Here is an 18053-nt window from a genome sequence, read left to right as displayed (position 1 = left end):
GCTTTTGAAAAGGCTCCAAAAGGCTCTGGTCAAACGTAGTGCACTATGTAGGGAATAGGGGTGCCATTTGGCCCACACACTCTGTCTTGAAGTTATAATGGACACAGTGTGTGTGTGTCTGCTGGTTACAATGTATGGATAAGGAAAGAGACGGTGTTGCCAAGAGCACAGGCGCCGCTTCCCCTACAGCGATGGAATTTTAGGTTTGCGGGTGTTTTTAACGATGCATCTTTCCTACAACCGCCCAAGATGTAACATGCGTTTCCCAAAACACCGCACAAGATGTAACACGCGTTTCCCAAAACACCGCCCAAGATGTAACACGCGTTTCCCAAAACACCGCCCAAGATGTAACACGCGTTTCCCAAAACACCGCCCAAGATGTAACGTGCGTTTCCCAAAACACCGCCCAAGATGTAACGTGCGTTTCCCAAAACACCACCCAAGATGTAACATGCGTTTCCCAAAACACCGCCCAAGATGTAACATGCGTTTCCCAAAACACCGCCCAAGATGTAACACGCGTTTCCCAAAACACCGCCCAAGATGTAACACGCGTTTCCCAAAACACCACCCAAGATGTAACACGCGTTTCCCAAAACACCGCCCAAGATGTAACACGCGTTTCCCAAAACACCGCCCAAGATGTAACACGCGTTTCCCAAAACACCGCCCAAGATGTAACACGCGTTTCCCAAAACACCGCCCAAGATGTAACGTGCGTTTCCCAAAACACCGCCCAAGATGTAACATGCGTTTCCCAAAACACCGCCCAAGATGTAACACGCGTTTCCCAAAACACCGCCCAAGATGTAACATGCGTTTCCCAAAACACCGCCCAAGATGTAACGTGCGTTTCCCAAAACACCGCCAAGATGTAACATGCGTTTCCCAAAACACCGCCCAAGATGTAACGTGCGTTTCCCAAAACACCGCCCAAGATGTAACATGCGTTTCCCAAAACACCGCCCAAGATGTAACATGCGTTTCCCAAAACACCGCCCAAGATGTAACACGCGTTTCCCAAAACACCGCCCAAGATGTAACATGCGTTTCCCAAAACACCGCCCAAGATGTAACGTGCGTTTCCCAAAACACCGCCCAAGATGTAACATGCGTTTCCCAAAACACCGCCCAAGATGTAACATGCGTTTCCCAAAACACCGCCCAAGATGTAACACGCGTTTCCCAAAACACCGCCCAAGATGTAACATGCGTTTCCCAAAACACCGCCCAAGATGTAACGTGCGTTTCCCAAAACACCACGCAGAGAGAACGGTCGCCTGAAGTGCGTCGTTGAGCCACGTGTCGATACTGATAGGATCGAGAGAAGAAAAAAAATAGGTAGCGCTGCTCTCAGATCAGATTTCTCCATTCAAATCTTACCTTAACATTAGCATTATTCCACAATACCGACGAAAGATCAGCTTCTAGAAAGATATTATCGCCTATGGATGCAAATCTTGGAGGTGGCTTATTCTAATGCTTACCTATAATAATCCACTAAATCACGTCATTGCGAGCATGTTGTTACACATCATTAAATATAATTAGACAGTAGCCTATAATTAGCTAAATAGAACTCAATTGAATGAACATCAAATTGATTTTTTATATTAGTGAATTACATAGGCCTATGCATCCTATACTATAGTAGGCTATTTATCTTTTAATGCAGTCATCTCGGTTTTCATTTGACGCATATTTGTATCATTCGCTTGTTTGTAACAATTGTAAAAAGGCATGGTAACTATTTGTAGTCAACTTAGTTGTGAATTTATCAGCGGTCACAGAGAGAGACAGATAAACATCTTGATTCTAATGTTTAGCGGAGATGTTCGGTGTATAAATTGGTATAGGACAAAAACGTATCTAACGACGCACTGTTCTACGAGTGGTCTGAAGCAGTCGGTAAATAACGAGCGTCCTCAAGTGCAACTTTAGCGATGACGCTTTTGGGAAACAGCTCGGAGATTTCAGGACGCTTCTACGAAGGTCCTGTCGATGAACACAGCCGTTTTAAGACGCTTTTGGGAAACCATCTACTGTAGTTGACGCAGACAGCACCGCACACCATCAACAGGATCTCTGCAGAACTGAAGAAGCCCGTCAATTCTAAACGACTGAAACAAACATTCCAAAACAAACGTCTACACTTGTTGAGCTTCTTGACTTGTTGCTGTATTTTGGAAGAATGTATGAAAGGTTTACAGCAAAGGATTTGGAAAGTTGTGGCTACAATGATACGAACCAAACTACTCTTCTTGCAGCGGTATAGAAGAGTGCCGTGGCGCTACTCTCTACCCTTCCCTTGTTTTCCGTTCGTTTGTTTTCTTTCCCACTTTTTGTTCCCCAACCGTTTTATCCAAACGAATTCCCTTATCGCGGTGTCATAGTGAACCGGGTCGTCTGCATCGGTATGTGTGATAGCCTACTCCGATCGGGGAATGATACGAGCCTAGTCTTGTGACTGTTAGAGAAGACGGTTCAAGAGAGTCTTGTGACTGTTAGAGAAGACAGTTCAAAGGTTGACGGAGGTATTTTTCACTTCCATCCTCCTATTCCTCCTCCACTCTGCAAACGTAGCGGTTTTCAACTTCCTGACAGGCAGATCGCTCAGAGTAACTTCGAAATTGGACGTCGAGAAATGCCTTCAAAAGCGGACACTAGGGGCCACAGAGAGCTCTTATCTTCAAGCAGTGGTGTAATCCCATTACTCTGGATCAGAAGGTCACGTGTTCAATCCCAGTGCTGGACACTCGTTTTTTTTATGTTTTTGTTTCAAAACCCTATCCCAAACCTTGTTTGAAGCAACTTCGAAATTTGAGGTTTGGAGAAACATGGATAAACATCTAATTGTACAGTGTGACTCTGAGAGCTTGTTGAGCGAACAGAGTTCAGTCTCCGCCTTTCTCCTCGCTTCTGCTGTAGTCCCCCTTGCCATCGCCACGGGAACTAGGGCTGCTGAAAAATCGGATTTATTCATTTTTTTCCTCACAAAGGTAGTGCACTGGGCCTTTAATAGTCCTCTAAGCACACCACGCCAGTACAGGCAAAACAAGATTTGTACAGCACGCACCCCCCTCCTTCGACAAAACATTTCCCCCCACCCCACCCCACCCCCAAATTAATTCCCGTGGCTATGGCCCTCTCTGCACTGTCTGTTGGTCAGTCCAAATAAATGGCCTTTGTTATTCCACGTTGTGTACAAATTTATATTCACTTTAATACAGCGAATACGCCAATAACAACGTTAATATGTCCGCCAATCTTTCACATAAAACAGTTTCCTCAGTTGCAGATGGTAAGGCTTCTGAGAATAACCGTACATCTGGAATCAATAAAGGGAATGAATGGCACTGTGCCAACTCTTCATGGGGAACAAATTAGACTAAGTTAATTAGAAAACGTACCTGATGATGACAGTTGTGTCTGAAAAGAACACATGCCTATTTCAAATGTAGGAATCCGATGATGTAAAATGTTGCAGATACATTTATTTTTCCAGGACCAGCAAGAAGAGAATGGTACGCAAAGAATGATGCGTAAAACACCAAAGGGTCCCAAAATTTACATTTTAGTCATTTAGCAGACGCTCTTATCCAGAGCGACTTACAGGAGCAATTAGGGTTAAGTTCCTTGCTTAAGGGCACATCGACAGATTTTTCACCTAGTCGGCTCGGGGATTAGAACCAGCGACCTTTCAGTTACTGGCACAACGCTCTTAACCACTAAGCTACCTGCCGCCCTATGGCACCCTATTCCCTGTATAGTGCACTGATTTTGGCCAAAGCACTATGGGCCTTGGTCAAATATAGTGCACTGCATGGGGAATAGGGTGCAATTTGGGACAATACATCTTCTCCACTGAGGATGGACCGTAGACACAGGAGGAGGTAGAGGCGCAGATCCAGGATCAGCTTATGCATACCAACTCCCTACCTTGACCACCAGGGGGAAAAAAGCAAAAACGGATCTTAAGATTGGATTTCAGGGGACACTCCATCCTTCTCTAACATGGACCATGCCGAGCCAGGTGGATTGGATCTGGGGCGATAAATCACACTGATAAAACGGCCATGGTATCGTATCGGAACACACTGCACCTAGACCACAGACCTTCTTTGACTCACAACGGACGAAACACTTGTGAAATGAAGGCAGGCTGCAATATCCATCTTTTTGATTATGTTTTATAAGCTTTATGTTATATAAAAAAATATTAAGAATATTTTTGTATTTTCAGGTATTCCATTCAATGTAATGCAGCCTAATATTGAGAGGGGCTCCAGTCTTTCTGTGGCTATTGTCAACTGTTACAAAATGGGTGTTAACTGTCAGCGGTAACTGTCAGTCTGAGTGTCAACTGTCAGCGGTAACTGTCAGTCTGAGTGTCAACTGTCAGCGGTAACTGTCAGTCTGAGTGTCAACTGTCAGCGGTAACTGTCAGTCTGAGTGTCAGGTTCAATGTCAACTGTCAGTGGTAACTGTCGATCTGAGTGTCAACTGTCAGCGGTAACTGTCAGTCTGAGTGTCAACTGTCAGCGGTAACTGTCAGTCTGAGTGTCAACTGTCAGCGGTAACTGTCAGTCTGAGTGTCAGGTTCAATGTCAACTGTCAGTGGTAACTGTCAGTCTGAGTGTCAACTGTCAGCGGTAACTGTCAGTCTGAGTGTCAACTGTCAGCGGTAACTGTCAGTCTGAGTGTCAACTGTCAGCGGTAACTGTCAGTCTGAGTGTCAGGTTCAATGTCAACTGTCAGCGGTAACTGTCAGTCTGAGTGTCAACTGTCAGCGGTAACTGTCAGTCTGAGTGTCAGGTTCAATGTCAACTGTCAGTGGTAACTGTCAGTCTGAGTGTCAACTGTCAGCGGTAACTGTCAGTCTGAGTGTCAACTGTCAGCGGTAACTGTCAGTCTGAGTGTCAGGTTCAATGTCAATTGTCAGCGGTAACTGTCAGTCTGAGTGACAGGTTGAGTGTCAATTTTCAGGCTATTGTGACTTGACACAAATCAGCTATGTCCACTTTCCCAACAGGTTAGACAAAAAGTTAGAGGGTATGAAATCAACTCCGTCTGAGTGTCAGTTTGAATGTCAACTGTCAGGCTGAGTGACAGGTTGAGTGTCAACTGTCAGGCTGAGTGACAGGTTGAGTGTCAACTATCAGGCTGAGTGTCAGGTTGAGTGTCAACTGTCAGGCTGAGTGTCAGGTTGAGTGTCAACTGTCAGGCTGAGTGTCAGGTTGAGTGTCAACTGTCAGGCTGAGTGTCAGGTTGAGTGTCAACTGTCAGGCTGAGTGTCAGGTTGAGTGTCAACTGTCAGGCTGAGTGTCAGGTTGAGTGTCAACTATCAGGCTGAGTGTCAACTTTTCAGGCTATTGTGGCTTTTGACACAAATCAGCTTTGTCCACTTTCCCAACAGGTTAGAGGGTATGAAATCTTCCTCTCCTTCTCTGCTATTAAAATCTGAAATCAGAACAAAAATAACTTTTCCGGATCAATAATTACACCTGTATGAGGAACAGACAAAAACTTAAGAGTATGAAAATATTCCACTACTTTTCTGCCATTCAAATCTAAAATCATAACACTTCTTCCACTACCACAAAAATACTTTTAAAGAGATAAAGCAAGCCCCACAACTTTACTTGTAAAGTTACAATCTAGTTGTTTGTTGTTTTCCCAGTTATAATAATAATAATAATAATAATATGCCATTTAGCAGACACTTTTATCCAAAGCGACTTACAGTCATGTGTGCATACATTTTTACGTATGGGTGGTCCCGGGGATCGAACCCACTACCCCTGGCGTTACAAGCGCCGTGCTCTACCAGCTGAGCTACAGAGGACCACATACCCTGGCGTTGAGCTACAGAGGACCACATACCCTGGCGTTGAGCTACAGAGGACCACATACCCTGGCGTTGAGCTACAGAGGACCACGTACCCTGGCGCTGAGCTACAGAGGACCACGTACCCCGGCGTTGAGCTACAGAGGACCACGTACCCTGGCGTTGAGCTACAGAGGACCACGTACCCTGGCGTTGAGCTACAGAGGACCACATACCCTGGCGTTGAGCTACAGAGGACCACGTACCCTGGCGTTGAGCTACAGAGGACCACGTACCCTGGCGTTGAGCTACAGAGGACCACGTACCCTGGCGCTGAGCTACAGAGCTATATATCGTTGTAAATATATTGAAAGTTAATATCACTTTAATGTCTTTCCAGTTTCATGGTAATAGTTGACACATTAAGCTCACAGCAGAGGAATGGTAGTTCAGTTTAGTTTATGAACTAAAATGCATTTATACAATAATAAACCAGCATTCTAAACTAACACGGCTCCCTGATGTTTACAGTTGATCATCCTGAATTGTAATAAATCACAAAAACAATAATACTGTAGTAGAAACAGTAGAAGAAACAGTATCCTACATAGGAGTACAGTCTGTGTTGTATACAAAATCAATGAAGCAGTACATAGAAAAAAAACACTTATAAAATATGAAAATACAAGCGGCCATCTTGTAAAAGGTGTGAAGTAAAAGTTATCTTTGGGTTACAGTTTAGAATACACATTCATATAGTCCCTGAACAGTACGCATACACACATCAAATCACTAATAACACTAATGAGCAATACAAACACATCAATCACTCATAACACTAATGAGCAATACAAACACATCAATCACTCATAACACTAATGAGAAATACAAACACATCAAATCACTAATAACACTAATGAGCAATACAAACACAATCACTCATAACACTAATGAGCAATACAAACACATCAATCACTCATAACACTAATGAGAAATACAAACACATCAATCACTCATAACACGAATGAGCAATACAAACACATCAAATCACTCATAACACTAATGAGAAATACAAACACATCAATCACTCATAACACTAATGAGAAATACAAACACATCAATCACTCATAACACTAATGAGCAATACAAACACATCAATCACTCATAACACTAATGAGCAATACAAACACATCAATCACTCATAACACTAATGAGAAATACAAACACATCAATCACTCATAACACTAATGAGAAATACAAACACATCAATCACTCATAACACTAATGAGAAATACAAACACATCAATCACTCATAACACTAATGAGAAATACAAACACATCAATCACTCATAACACTAATGAGAAATACACACACATCAATCACTCATAACACTAATGAGAAATACAAACACATCAACCAAATGTAATACATCTAATACTGACATAATATCTCCTCAGTAGACAGGGCACACTCCACAGTAGTTATAGTATATGTTGGCATCCCTTGAAACAGTCCGGTTGAAACAGACAGTAAGGGGCTGAAAAGAGAACAGCTTTGACCTTTGGCATAACATGTAACAGTATTTGGTAACACTGTAACGTGTCCATCGTCATGTGGTAACAGTTCTTGTCCTTGAAACCAAAAATGTATCAGAGAAGCTCGCGGTGTCACAGACAGACAGACAGACAGACAGTTCCTTTGGCAGGCACGGTCACATTATTTGGCCGTTGGATGTACACAGAGAGCTAACATTAATAATATGCACGTCAATCTCTCCTGGCTCAAAATGGAGGAGAGATTGACTTCATCACTACTTGTATTTGTGAGAGGTGTTGACGTGTTGAATGAACCGAGCTGTCTGTTTAAACTACTAGCACACAGCTCGGACACCCATGCATACCCCACAAGACATGCCACCAGAGGTCTCTTCACAGTCCCCAAGTCCAGAACAGACTATGGGAGGCGCACAGTACTACATAGAGCCATGACTACATGGAACTCTATTCCACAGATAAAAAAAAAAGATAAAAATACACCTCATGGAACAGCGGGGATTGTGAAGCAACACAAACATAGACACACGCATACAAACACACGATAACATACACACAATACACATATGTATCTTGTGTTGTAGATATGTGGTAGTAGAGTAGAGGCCTGAGGACACACACTTAATATGTTGTGAAATCTGTTATTGTAATGTAAAATGTATAACTGCCTTAATTTTAAAGACAGACAGGCAGACAGGCAGACAGACAGACAGACAGACAGACAGACAGACAGACAGACAGACAGACAGACAGACAGACAGGCAGGCAGGCAGGCAGACATGCAGACAGACAGACAGACAGGCAGGCAGACAGACAGACAGATAGGCAGGCAGACAGGCAGACAGACAGAAAGGCAGACAGACAGACAGACAGACAGACAGACAGATAGGCAGGCAGACAGGCAGACAGACAGACAGACAGACAGACAGACAGACAGACAGGCAGGCAGGCAGGCAGACAGGACAGGCAGACAGACAGACAGACAGACAGACAGAGACAAAGACAATCTGGTGTGACTGTGACATCATTGCTCTGATATCCAAATGGTGGTAACACTTTACTTGACACCCAGCATATGTATATGTCATAAAAGCTGACATAGGTTGTCATAACCTGTCATAATATGGTCATAACCTGTCATAATATGGTCATAACCTGTCATAATATGGTCATAACCTGTCATAATATGGTCATAACCTGTCATAATATGGTCATAACCTGTCATAATATGTCATAACCTGTCATAACATGGTCATAACCTGTCACAATATGGTCATAACCTGTCATAATATGGTCATAACCTGTCATAATATGTCATAACCTGTCATAACATGGTCATAACGTGTCATAGTATGGTCATAACCTGTCATAATATGGTCATAACCTGTCATAATATGGTCATAACCTGTCATAACATGGTCATAACCTGTCATAATATGGTCATAACCTGTCATAATATGGTCATAACCTGTCATAATATGTCATAACCTGTCATAATATGGTCATAACCTGTCATAATATGGTCATAACCTGTCATAATATGGTCATAACCTGTCATAACATGGTCATAACCTGTCATAATATGGTCATAACCTGTCATAATATGGTCATAACCTGTCATAATATGTCATAACCTGTCATAACATGGTCATAACCTGTCATAATATGGTCATAACCTGTCATAATATGGTCATAACCTGTCATAATATGGTCATAACCTGTCATAACATGGTCATAACCTGTCATAATATGGTCATAACCTGTCATAATATGGTCATAACCTGTCATAATATGTCATAACCTGTCATAACATGGTCATAACCTGTCATAATATGGTCATAACCTGTCATAATATGGTCATAACCTGTCATAACATGGTCATAACCTGTCATAATATGGTCATAAGGGTGTCATGACCCATATATTTAGCCCTGTTGTGACATATATTGCGTTATTTTACGGCTGGTTATGACACCTACATAAGAGTGTCAAAACCCATAAACCCCTACCACACAAGGCAAAACATTCCATAACACCAGAGACTATGTCTCAACAGTATGTTTAAGTTATATAACATTTTCTGAAATTGACCATATTAAATGATCATTGTATAATTGTGCACACATTGATGTCAGACATGCACCAATGTCTCGTCCTGACACGATAATTCTCAATAGGACAGTGGAGATCGAATTTCAATATTGAAACTAATGTTGCAATTGTCGAGAGACAGACAGCAACGTTTGTACAAACCCACCGTTGTTGCAAACCAAATGTTAGGCTAGAAGCAAGGGGAAATAATGTCTAGATGCCTTTTACAGTGGAGATCAAGTGAATGAATTGGCCGGCTGGGCTGATGGGACAATGGATGGGCAGGGATTTCCCAGATGGAACAGAAAACGAGATGCCAATTTTTGCATCATTGGTTTACCCGTGTTAAACAGGTTTTTTAGTCTGGCTTAGAACGCGTCGCAAACCAATAAAAAAATGCTTGTTTTGACCAACCCGTTGTAGAAAGTGTATTTTCTTAGTCCAAGTAAAGTGACACAGGATGGTCGTAATGCTTCATGACAGTGTCGTCAAAGTGTATTTTCTGCAAGTTATTTAAAATATGATGAAGGAAAATAAATATGACTAAAGAATTCATTGCAACAACAACAAATGATTTAAGAAACAAACTTTCAAACTAAACTTCTTGGCAGGGAAACAATATATGTGAATAAATGTGAGTTTTGACACTCTTATGTAGGTGTCATAACCAGCCATAAAATAACACAATATATGTCACAACAGGTGTAAATATATGGTTAATGAGTCGGACGTGAAGGATTTACTGCTGATACCGGACCAGCCCCAAATCCCAGTCATTCACATGAAGAAGAGATGCCGATACAGGGGACACGCAGGTCGGGGTGCCTTGCGAGAATTCGTCGGCGATTGGGTAACCCGCCTCTACCATTCGTCCTATTGGCCAACGTGGAATCATTGGAGAATAAACTGGATGAGCTCCATTCGAGACTATCATACCAACGGGACATTAAAAACTGTATGGTCTCCCGAGTGGCGCAGTGGTCTAAGGCACTGCATCGCAGTGCTAGCTGTGCCACTAGAGATCCTGGTTCGAATCCAGGCTCTGTTGTAGCTGGCCGTGACCGGGAGACCCATGGGGCGGCGCACAATTGGCCCAGCGTCGTCCAGGGTAGGGGAGGGAATGGCCGGCAGGGGATGTAGCTCAGTTGGTAGAGCATGGCGTTTGCAACGCCAGGGTTGTGGGTTCGATTCCCACGGGGGGCCAGTATGAAAAAAAAAAAAAAAAATGTATGCACTCACTAACTGTAAGTCGCTCTGGATAAGAGCGTCTGCTAAATGACTAACATGTAAATGTAATATCTTATGTTTCACCGAGTCGTGGCTGAACGACGACATGGATAATATACAGTTGGCTGGTTTTTCCGTGCATCGGCAAGATAGAACAGCTGCCTCTGGTAAGACAAGGGGTGGCGGTCTGTGTCTATTTGTCAATAACAATAACAAAATCTAATATTAAAGAAGTCTCCAGGTTTTGCTCGCCTGAGGTCGAGTATCTCATGATAAGCTGCAGACCACACTATTTACCAAGAGAGTTTTCATCTATATTTTTCGTAGCTGTCTATTTACCACCACAATCCGATGCTGGCACTAAGACCGCACTCAACGAGCTGTATAAGGCCATAAACAAACAAGAAAATGCTCATCCAGAAGCAGATCTGTTGGGGCGGTTTGCGAATTGGAGTGGGTCTAGGGTTTCTGGGATGATGGTGTTGATGTGAGCCATGACCAGCCTTTCAAAGCACTTCATGGCTACAGATGGGATTGCTACAGGTCGGTAGTTATTTAGGCAGGTTATCTTAGTGTTCTTGGGCACAGGGACTATAGTGGTCTGCTTGAAACATGTAGGTATTACAGACTCGGTCAGGGACAGGTTGAAGACACTTGCCAGTTGGTCAGCGCATGCTCTGAGTACACGTCCTGGTAATCCGTCTTGCCCTGCGGCCTTGTGTATGTTGACTTGTTTAATCGGCTATGGAGAGCATGATCACACAGTCGTCCGGAACAGCTGGTGCTCTCGTGTGCTTCAGTGTTGCTTGCCTCGAATCGCTTAGAAGTAATTTAGCTCATCTGGTAGGCTTGTGTCACTGGGCAGCTCACGGCTGGGCTTCCCTTTGTAGTCTGTAATAGTTTGCAAGCCCTGCCACATCCGACGAGTGTCAGAGCCGGTGTAGTAAGATTCAATCTTAGTCCTGTATTGACGTTTTGCCTGTTTGATGGTTCGTCAGAGGCCATAGCAGGATTTCTTATAAGCGTCCGGGTTAGAGTCCTGCTCCTTGAAAGCGGCAGCTCTACCCTTTAGCTCAGTGCGGATGTTGCCTGTAATCCATGGCTTCTGGTTGGGGTATGTACGTACGGTCACTGTGGGGTACTCAGATCCTCAAAAAGTTCTACAGCTGCACCATCGAGAGCATCCTGACTGGTTGCATCACCGCCTGGTATGGCAACTGCTCGGTGTCCGACCGCAAGGCGCTACAGATGGTAGTGTGTACGGCCCAGTACATCACTGGGGCCAAGCTTCCTGCCATCCAGGACCTCTATACCAGGCGGTGTCAGAGGAAGGCCCTCAAAATTGACAAAGACTCCAGCCACCCTAGTCATAGACTGTTCTCTCTGCTACCGCATGGCAAGCGGTACCGGAGCGCCAAGACTAGGTCCAGCACATTGACTCGGTACCGGGCCAGACGGTACCTGGAGAATGCAGTCATACAGTTAACCCTTCAGCTGCTTCTGGACCAGACGGTACCTGTATATAGCCTCGTTATTGTTATTTTATTGTTACTTTTATTTTTATTTATTTAGTAAATATTTTCTTAACTCTTATTTTTCTGGTTAGGGGCTTGTAGGTAAGCATTTCACTGTAAGGTATACCTACACCTGTTCTATTCGGCGTATGTGACAAATACAATTTGATTTGATGACAGTGTTATGACCATATTATGATAGGTTATATCAGCTGTTATGACATATTGTGACATGGTTATAACCGTGTCATAACGTGTTATGATGCTGGGTGTCAAGTAAAGTGTTACCCAAATGGTTTTCAGTGAAAGAGTAACTAAACAAAAAATAACTAGTAAAAGAAAAGTCTCAGTTATGTCTTTACAGCTTTCTCCTCCTCCTCCTCCACCCTGTTCCTCCTCCTCTCTTCCTCCTCTGGGCACCTTCCAGGCAACAAGAAAGGTCCTCCTTTCCCTCTCCTCTCCTCTCTCCTCTCCTCTCCTCCCTCTCCTCTCCTTCTCCTCCTCTCCTCTCCTCTCCTCTCCTCTCCTCTCCTCTCCTCTCCTCTCCTCTCCTCTCCTCTCCTCTCTCCTCCCCACTAGGTGTGTACAGGTGAGAACTCATCCTCTCCCAGGTATAGTGAGGTCATATCTAGATCCAGCATGCGTTGCTCTGCCTCAGTCAGCCCATAGGGGGAGTCTCCAGACAGAGGCAGAGACCTACACCTCCCCTTCCTTTGCTCACTGGCAGACACGCTAAATGTGGAGCTGCGCTGCCTCTGCTGCTGTTGGTTATGGCGCCCCCGCTGGCCGGAGGCGGTGTTGCAGGACTGAGCCTCTCTCAGCTTCCTGGCCAGGATATTTCTCTGAATCGGGGAAGGGCCTCGACGGCTCCAGTTCTGTTCTGCCCGCTCCGCACGGTCCGGGGTGAGGTAGGCAGGGCAGCCACGAGACCCCACCCCTGGTCCTAATCCTGGTCCCCCTATACCTGAAGTCCCACCTCTCTCTCCTCCATCTTCACCTCCTCCTCTATCACCACTCCTCCGCCTCTCCCTCTCCAGGGTGAGTTCAGGGTTGCTAAGCAGCTCAGATCCTAACATGGCTGCCGTTGTAGTGTTGGTCTTTGTGTGTTTGGGGTCAGAGGTCAAGTAGGTGTTGTTGTTTTCAGCGTGTTTGGGTTTGTTACTGAAACACGGAGGACTTCCAGTCTCCACCCAGGGTCTTCTCCTGTCGTCCCCAGGCCCAGGGGGTTGCGGTTTGGGCCTGGCCCAGTCGGGGGTGCTCTGCTCTGGGATGGGATAGTGGGGGTAGGTCGTGTTCTGGATCTGGTTCGCCAAGGTTCCCCGGGCCCTACAGCTGCCCTCGGGGAGGGTCCTGGTGCGGGGACCCACCTGAATGAATGAATAGATGAATGGCTGAATTAATAAATGAATAAATTTCATTTTGATAATTAAATTTAATAAATTCATTAATTGTGCATATTTACACTGTCATTGGAGTACAACAATACATACAGTGAGGGAAAAAAGTATTTGATCCCCTGCTGATTTTGTACGTTTGCCCACTGACAAAGAAATTATCAGTCTATAATTTGAGAGACAGACTAACAACAAAATAATCCAGAAAAACGCATGTAAAAAATTTTTATAAATTGATTTGCATTTTAATGAGGGAAATAAGTATTTGACCCCCTCTCAATCAGAAAGATTTCTGGCTCCCAGGTCTCTTTTATACAGGTAACGAGCTGAGATTAGGAGCACACTCTTAAAGGGAATGCTCCTAATCTCAGCTTGTTACCTGTATAAAAGACACCTGTCCACAGAAGCAATCAATCAATCACATTCCAAACTCCACCATGGCCAAGACCAAAGAGCTCTCCAAGGATGTCAGGGACAAGATTGTAGACCTACACAAGGCTGGAATGGGCTACAAGACCAGCGCCAAGCAGCTTGGTGAGAAGGTGACAACAGTTGGTGCGATTATTCGCAAATGGAAGAAACACAAAATAACTGTCAATCTCCTTCGGCCTGGGGCTCCATGCAAGATCTCACCTCGTGGAGTTGCAATGATCATGAGAACGGTGAGGAATCAGCCCAGAACTACACGGGAGGATCTTGCCAATGATCTCAAGGTAGCTGGGACCATAGTCACCAAGAAAATAATTGGTAACACACTACGCCGTGACGGACTGAAATCCTGCAGCACCCGCAAGGTCCCCCTGCTCAAGAAAGCACATATACAGGCTCGTCTGAAGTTTGCCAATGAACATCTGAATGATTCAGAGGAGAACTGGGTGAAAGTGTTGTGGTCAGATGAGACCAAAATGGAGCTCTTTGGCATCAACTCAACTCGCCGTGTTTCGAGGAGGAGGAATGCTGCCTATGACCCCAAGAACACCATCCCCACCATCAAACATGGAGGTGGAAACATTATGCTTTGGGGGTGTTTTTCTGCTAAGGGGACAGGACAACTTCACCGCATCAAAGGGACGATGGACGGGGCCATGTACCGTCAAATCTTGGGTGAGAATCTCCTTCCCTCAGCCAGGGCATTGAAAATTGGTTGTGGATGGGTATTCCAGCATGACAATGACCCAAAACACACGGCCAAGGCAACAAAGGAGTGGCTCAAGAATAAGAACATTAAGGTCCTGGAGTGGCCTAGCCAGTCTCCAGACCTTAATCCCATAGAAAATCTGTGGAGGGAGCTGAAGGTTCGAGTTGCTAAACGTCAGCCTCAAAACCTTAATGACTTGGAGAAGATCTGCAAAGAGGAGTGGAACAAAATCCCTCCTGAGATGTGTGCAAACCTGGTGGCCAACTACAAGAAACGTCTGACCTCTGATTGCCAACAAGGGTTTTGCCACCAAGTACTAAGTCATGTTTTGCAGAGGGGTCAAATATTTATTTCCCTCATTAAAATGCAAATCAATTTACAGTATAACACACTTTTTTCTGAATTTTGTTGTTGTTATTCTGTCGCTCACTGTTCAAATAAACCTACCATTAAAATGATAGACTGATCATTTCTTTGTCAGTGGGCAAACGTACAAAATCAGTAGGGGATTAAATACTTTTTTCCCTCACTGTACATTAAATATTATCAAGGATTAAAAACACAAAGCCTACCGACTTATTTCCATTGTGGTCCAGGTTATTATTGGTTATTACCTTCCTGGTTATTACTGGTTATTATCTTCCAGGTTATTATAGGTTATTACCTTCCAGGTTATTATTGGTTATTACCTTCCATGTTATTATTGGTTATTACCTTCCAGGTTATTATTGGTTATTACCCTCCTGGTTATGACTGGTTATTACCTTCCTGGTTATTATTGGTTAGTACCTGGGTCTGACTCCTCTCCCTGTGGGGGCGACATGCGGCTGCTGGGGGAGGTGGGGGCTTGGTGTCGTGAAAGCTGGATGTCCGTCGGAAGTTTGGGTTTCTCTGGTACGAGTTGGAGGGAACGCCTCTTCCTCCTCCCATCCCTCCTAACCCAGTCCTCTCCACCATCTCCACCCAGTCTGCCGTGCGGTCTATTCGTCTGGAGCTCCCTCCACCCCCACCTTCTCTCAGGTACCCGGCCACGGGAGGCCCCAGGACGAGCTCCACCCTGGGGCTCAGTCTGTCTGGCAGAGTAGCCGAGCTGCGCTGTGGGACCCTGGGCTCGGGGAACGGGGCGGTGATACAAAACCGGCTCAGATTAGAATCCTCTCCCTGGGGGTCCAGGGGGCCGGGGTTGGGGCTGAGCCCAGGGAGGGTGAACCCTGGCTGGGTAGGGGTGGAGGCGGAGGTGGGAGAGTCCTCCAGAAGAGTGTCGTGGACGGGGCTCTGTGAGACATGATAGAGCTGGGTGGCTTCCTTTAACCCTCTCTTCTTCATCTCTTTTAACTGCTGCTGGGCCAGACGGTACCTGGAGAATGCAGTCATACAGTTAACCCTTCAGCTGCTGCTGGACCAGACGGTACCTGGAGAATGCAGTCATACAGTTAACCGTTCATCTGCTGCTGGACCAGACGGTACCTGGAGAATGCAGTCATACAGTTAACCCTTCAGCTGCTTCTGGACCAGACGGTACCTGGAGAATGCAGTCATACAGTTAACCCTTCAGCTGCTTCTGGACCAGACGGTACCTGGTCATATAGTCAGAAGGTGTTTATTTAAAATTGCTCATCAGTTTAAAAAGTGTTGATGAATCCAAGCGAGAGAATGAAGAGGTTCATTAGCATGCTGTCTAGTCTGCGTGCGCCATTGCGCACATGTTGATTCTGTCCCCCATGTTGATTCCGTCCCCCCACACCAGACACGATAAGGACACGCAGGTTGAAATATCAAAACTAGCTCTGAACCAACTATATTAATTTGGGGACAGGTCGAAACACATGAAACATTCATGGCCATTTAGACAGCTAGCTTGCTGTTGGTAGTTAATGTGTCCTGGGATATAAACATTGGGTTGTTCATTTACCTGAAATGCACAAGGTCCTTTTTTTCTGGATCTTTGTAGAATTTTCAGTCACACAAAATCGTGTGTTCTCTACTCCGATAATTAATCCACAGATTAAAAGGGGAAACCTAGTTAGTTTCTAGTAATCTCTCTTTCTTCAATCTTCTTCAGTCTTCTTCTTCTTTGGACTTTATATGGCGGTTGGCAAACAACTTTAAGGTGCATTACCACCACCAACTGGACTGGAGTGTGTACCTCAGTTCATCTTTTAATCACCCACGTGGGTATATGCTCCTAAAAACCAATGAGGAGATGGGAGAGGCGGGAATTGCAGCACGTCAAGCTTAAAAAGCAGAACAAAGTTATATTTTAGCGCCTGGCTAAGCATATTTGGATGAAATTATTGAAAACATCTGGACATTTATTTTGCAACACGAGTGGTGTGGTCAGAATGTAACACTACAGTTATTTCCCGTTCTTCAACTTGAACACTACAGTTATTCCCTGTACTTCAGCTACACTACAGTCATTCCATGTACTTCAGCTAGAACACTACAGTTATTCCTCGTACTTCAGCTAGAACACTACAGGTATTCCCTGTACTTCAGCTAAAACACTACAGTTATTCCCCATACTTCAGCTAACACTACAGTTATTCTTCGTACTTCAGCTAGAACACTACAGGTATTCCCTGTACTTCAGCTAAAACACTACAGTTATTCCCCATACTTCAGCTAACACTACAGTTATTCACCGTATTTCAGCTAACACTACAGTTATTCACCGTATTTCAGCTAACACTACATTTATTCCCCCATACTTAAGCTAGAACACCACAGTTATTCCCCATACTTCAGCAAACACTACCGTCATTACCAGTACTTCAGCTAACACTACAGTTATTCCCCATACTTCAGCAAACACTACCGTTATTACCAGTACTTCAGCTAACACTACAGTTATTCCCCATATTTCAGCTAACACTACAGTTATTCCCCGTCCTTCATCTAATGCTACAGTTATTCCCCACATTTCCGCTAACACCAGAGTTATTCCCCATATTTCAGCTAACACTACAGGTATTCCCTGGGTTTCATTTAACACTACAGTTTTCAACATACTTCAGCTAACACTACAGTTATTCCCAGTACTTGAGCTAGAACACTACAGTTATTCCCCGTATTTCAGCTAACACAACAGTTATTCCCCATCCTTCAACTAACACTACAGTTATTCCAAGTCCTTCATCTAACACTACAGTTATTCCCTTTCTTTCAGCTAACACTACAGTTATTCCCTGTACTTCAACTAGAACACTACAGTTATTCCCCATATTTATATTAACACTACAGTTATTCCCTATACTTCAGCTAGAACACTACAGTTATTCCACATACTTCAACTAACACTACAT

At 44.3% G+C, this 18053-nt stretch overlaps 2 protein-coding genes across 2 annotated transcripts in view; both read right to left on the bottom strand.

Moving 5' to 3' along the window:
- The window catches only part of tpte (transmembrane phosphatase with tensin homology), a 41641-nt gene extending 39058 nt beyond the window's left edge, over nucleotides 1-2583 (bottom strand). The window contains exon 1 of the mRNA XM_045208225.1: nucleotides 2252-2583. The gene's annotated coding sequence lies outside the window, so the exon portion shown is untranslated. The remainder of the gene's footprint in view (nucleotides 1-2251) is intronic.
- A 10197-nt stretch (nucleotides 2584-12780) lies between these two features.
- Nucleotides 12781-18053, bottom strand: part of LOC121541372 (thrombospondin type-1 domain-containing protein 1) — a 51945-nt gene continuing 46672 nt past the window's right edge. Inside the window, exons 10-11 of the mRNA XM_045207953.1 lie at nucleotides 15538-16105; nucleotides 12781-13583 (exon numbers count right to left, since the gene is read on the bottom strand). Of these exons, the coding sequence (XP_045063888.1) occupies nucleotides 12792-13583; nucleotides 15538-16105 (1360 nt within the window). The 3' untranslated portion in view covers nucleotides 12781-12791. The remainder of the gene's footprint in view (nucleotides 13584-15537; nucleotides 16106-18053) is intronic.

The sequence above is a fragment of the Coregonus clupeaformis genome, chromosome 27 (genome assembly GCF_020615455.1).
Source record: "Coregonus clupeaformis isolate EN_2021a chromosome 27, ASM2061545v1, whole genome shotgun sequence".
NCBI lineage: Eukaryota > Metazoa > Chordata > Actinopteri > Salmoniformes > Salmonidae > Coregonus > Coregonus clupeaformis.
The sequence above is the reverse complement of the archived record's forward strand: the minus strand, read 5'-3'. Positions and strand labels throughout refer to the sequence as shown.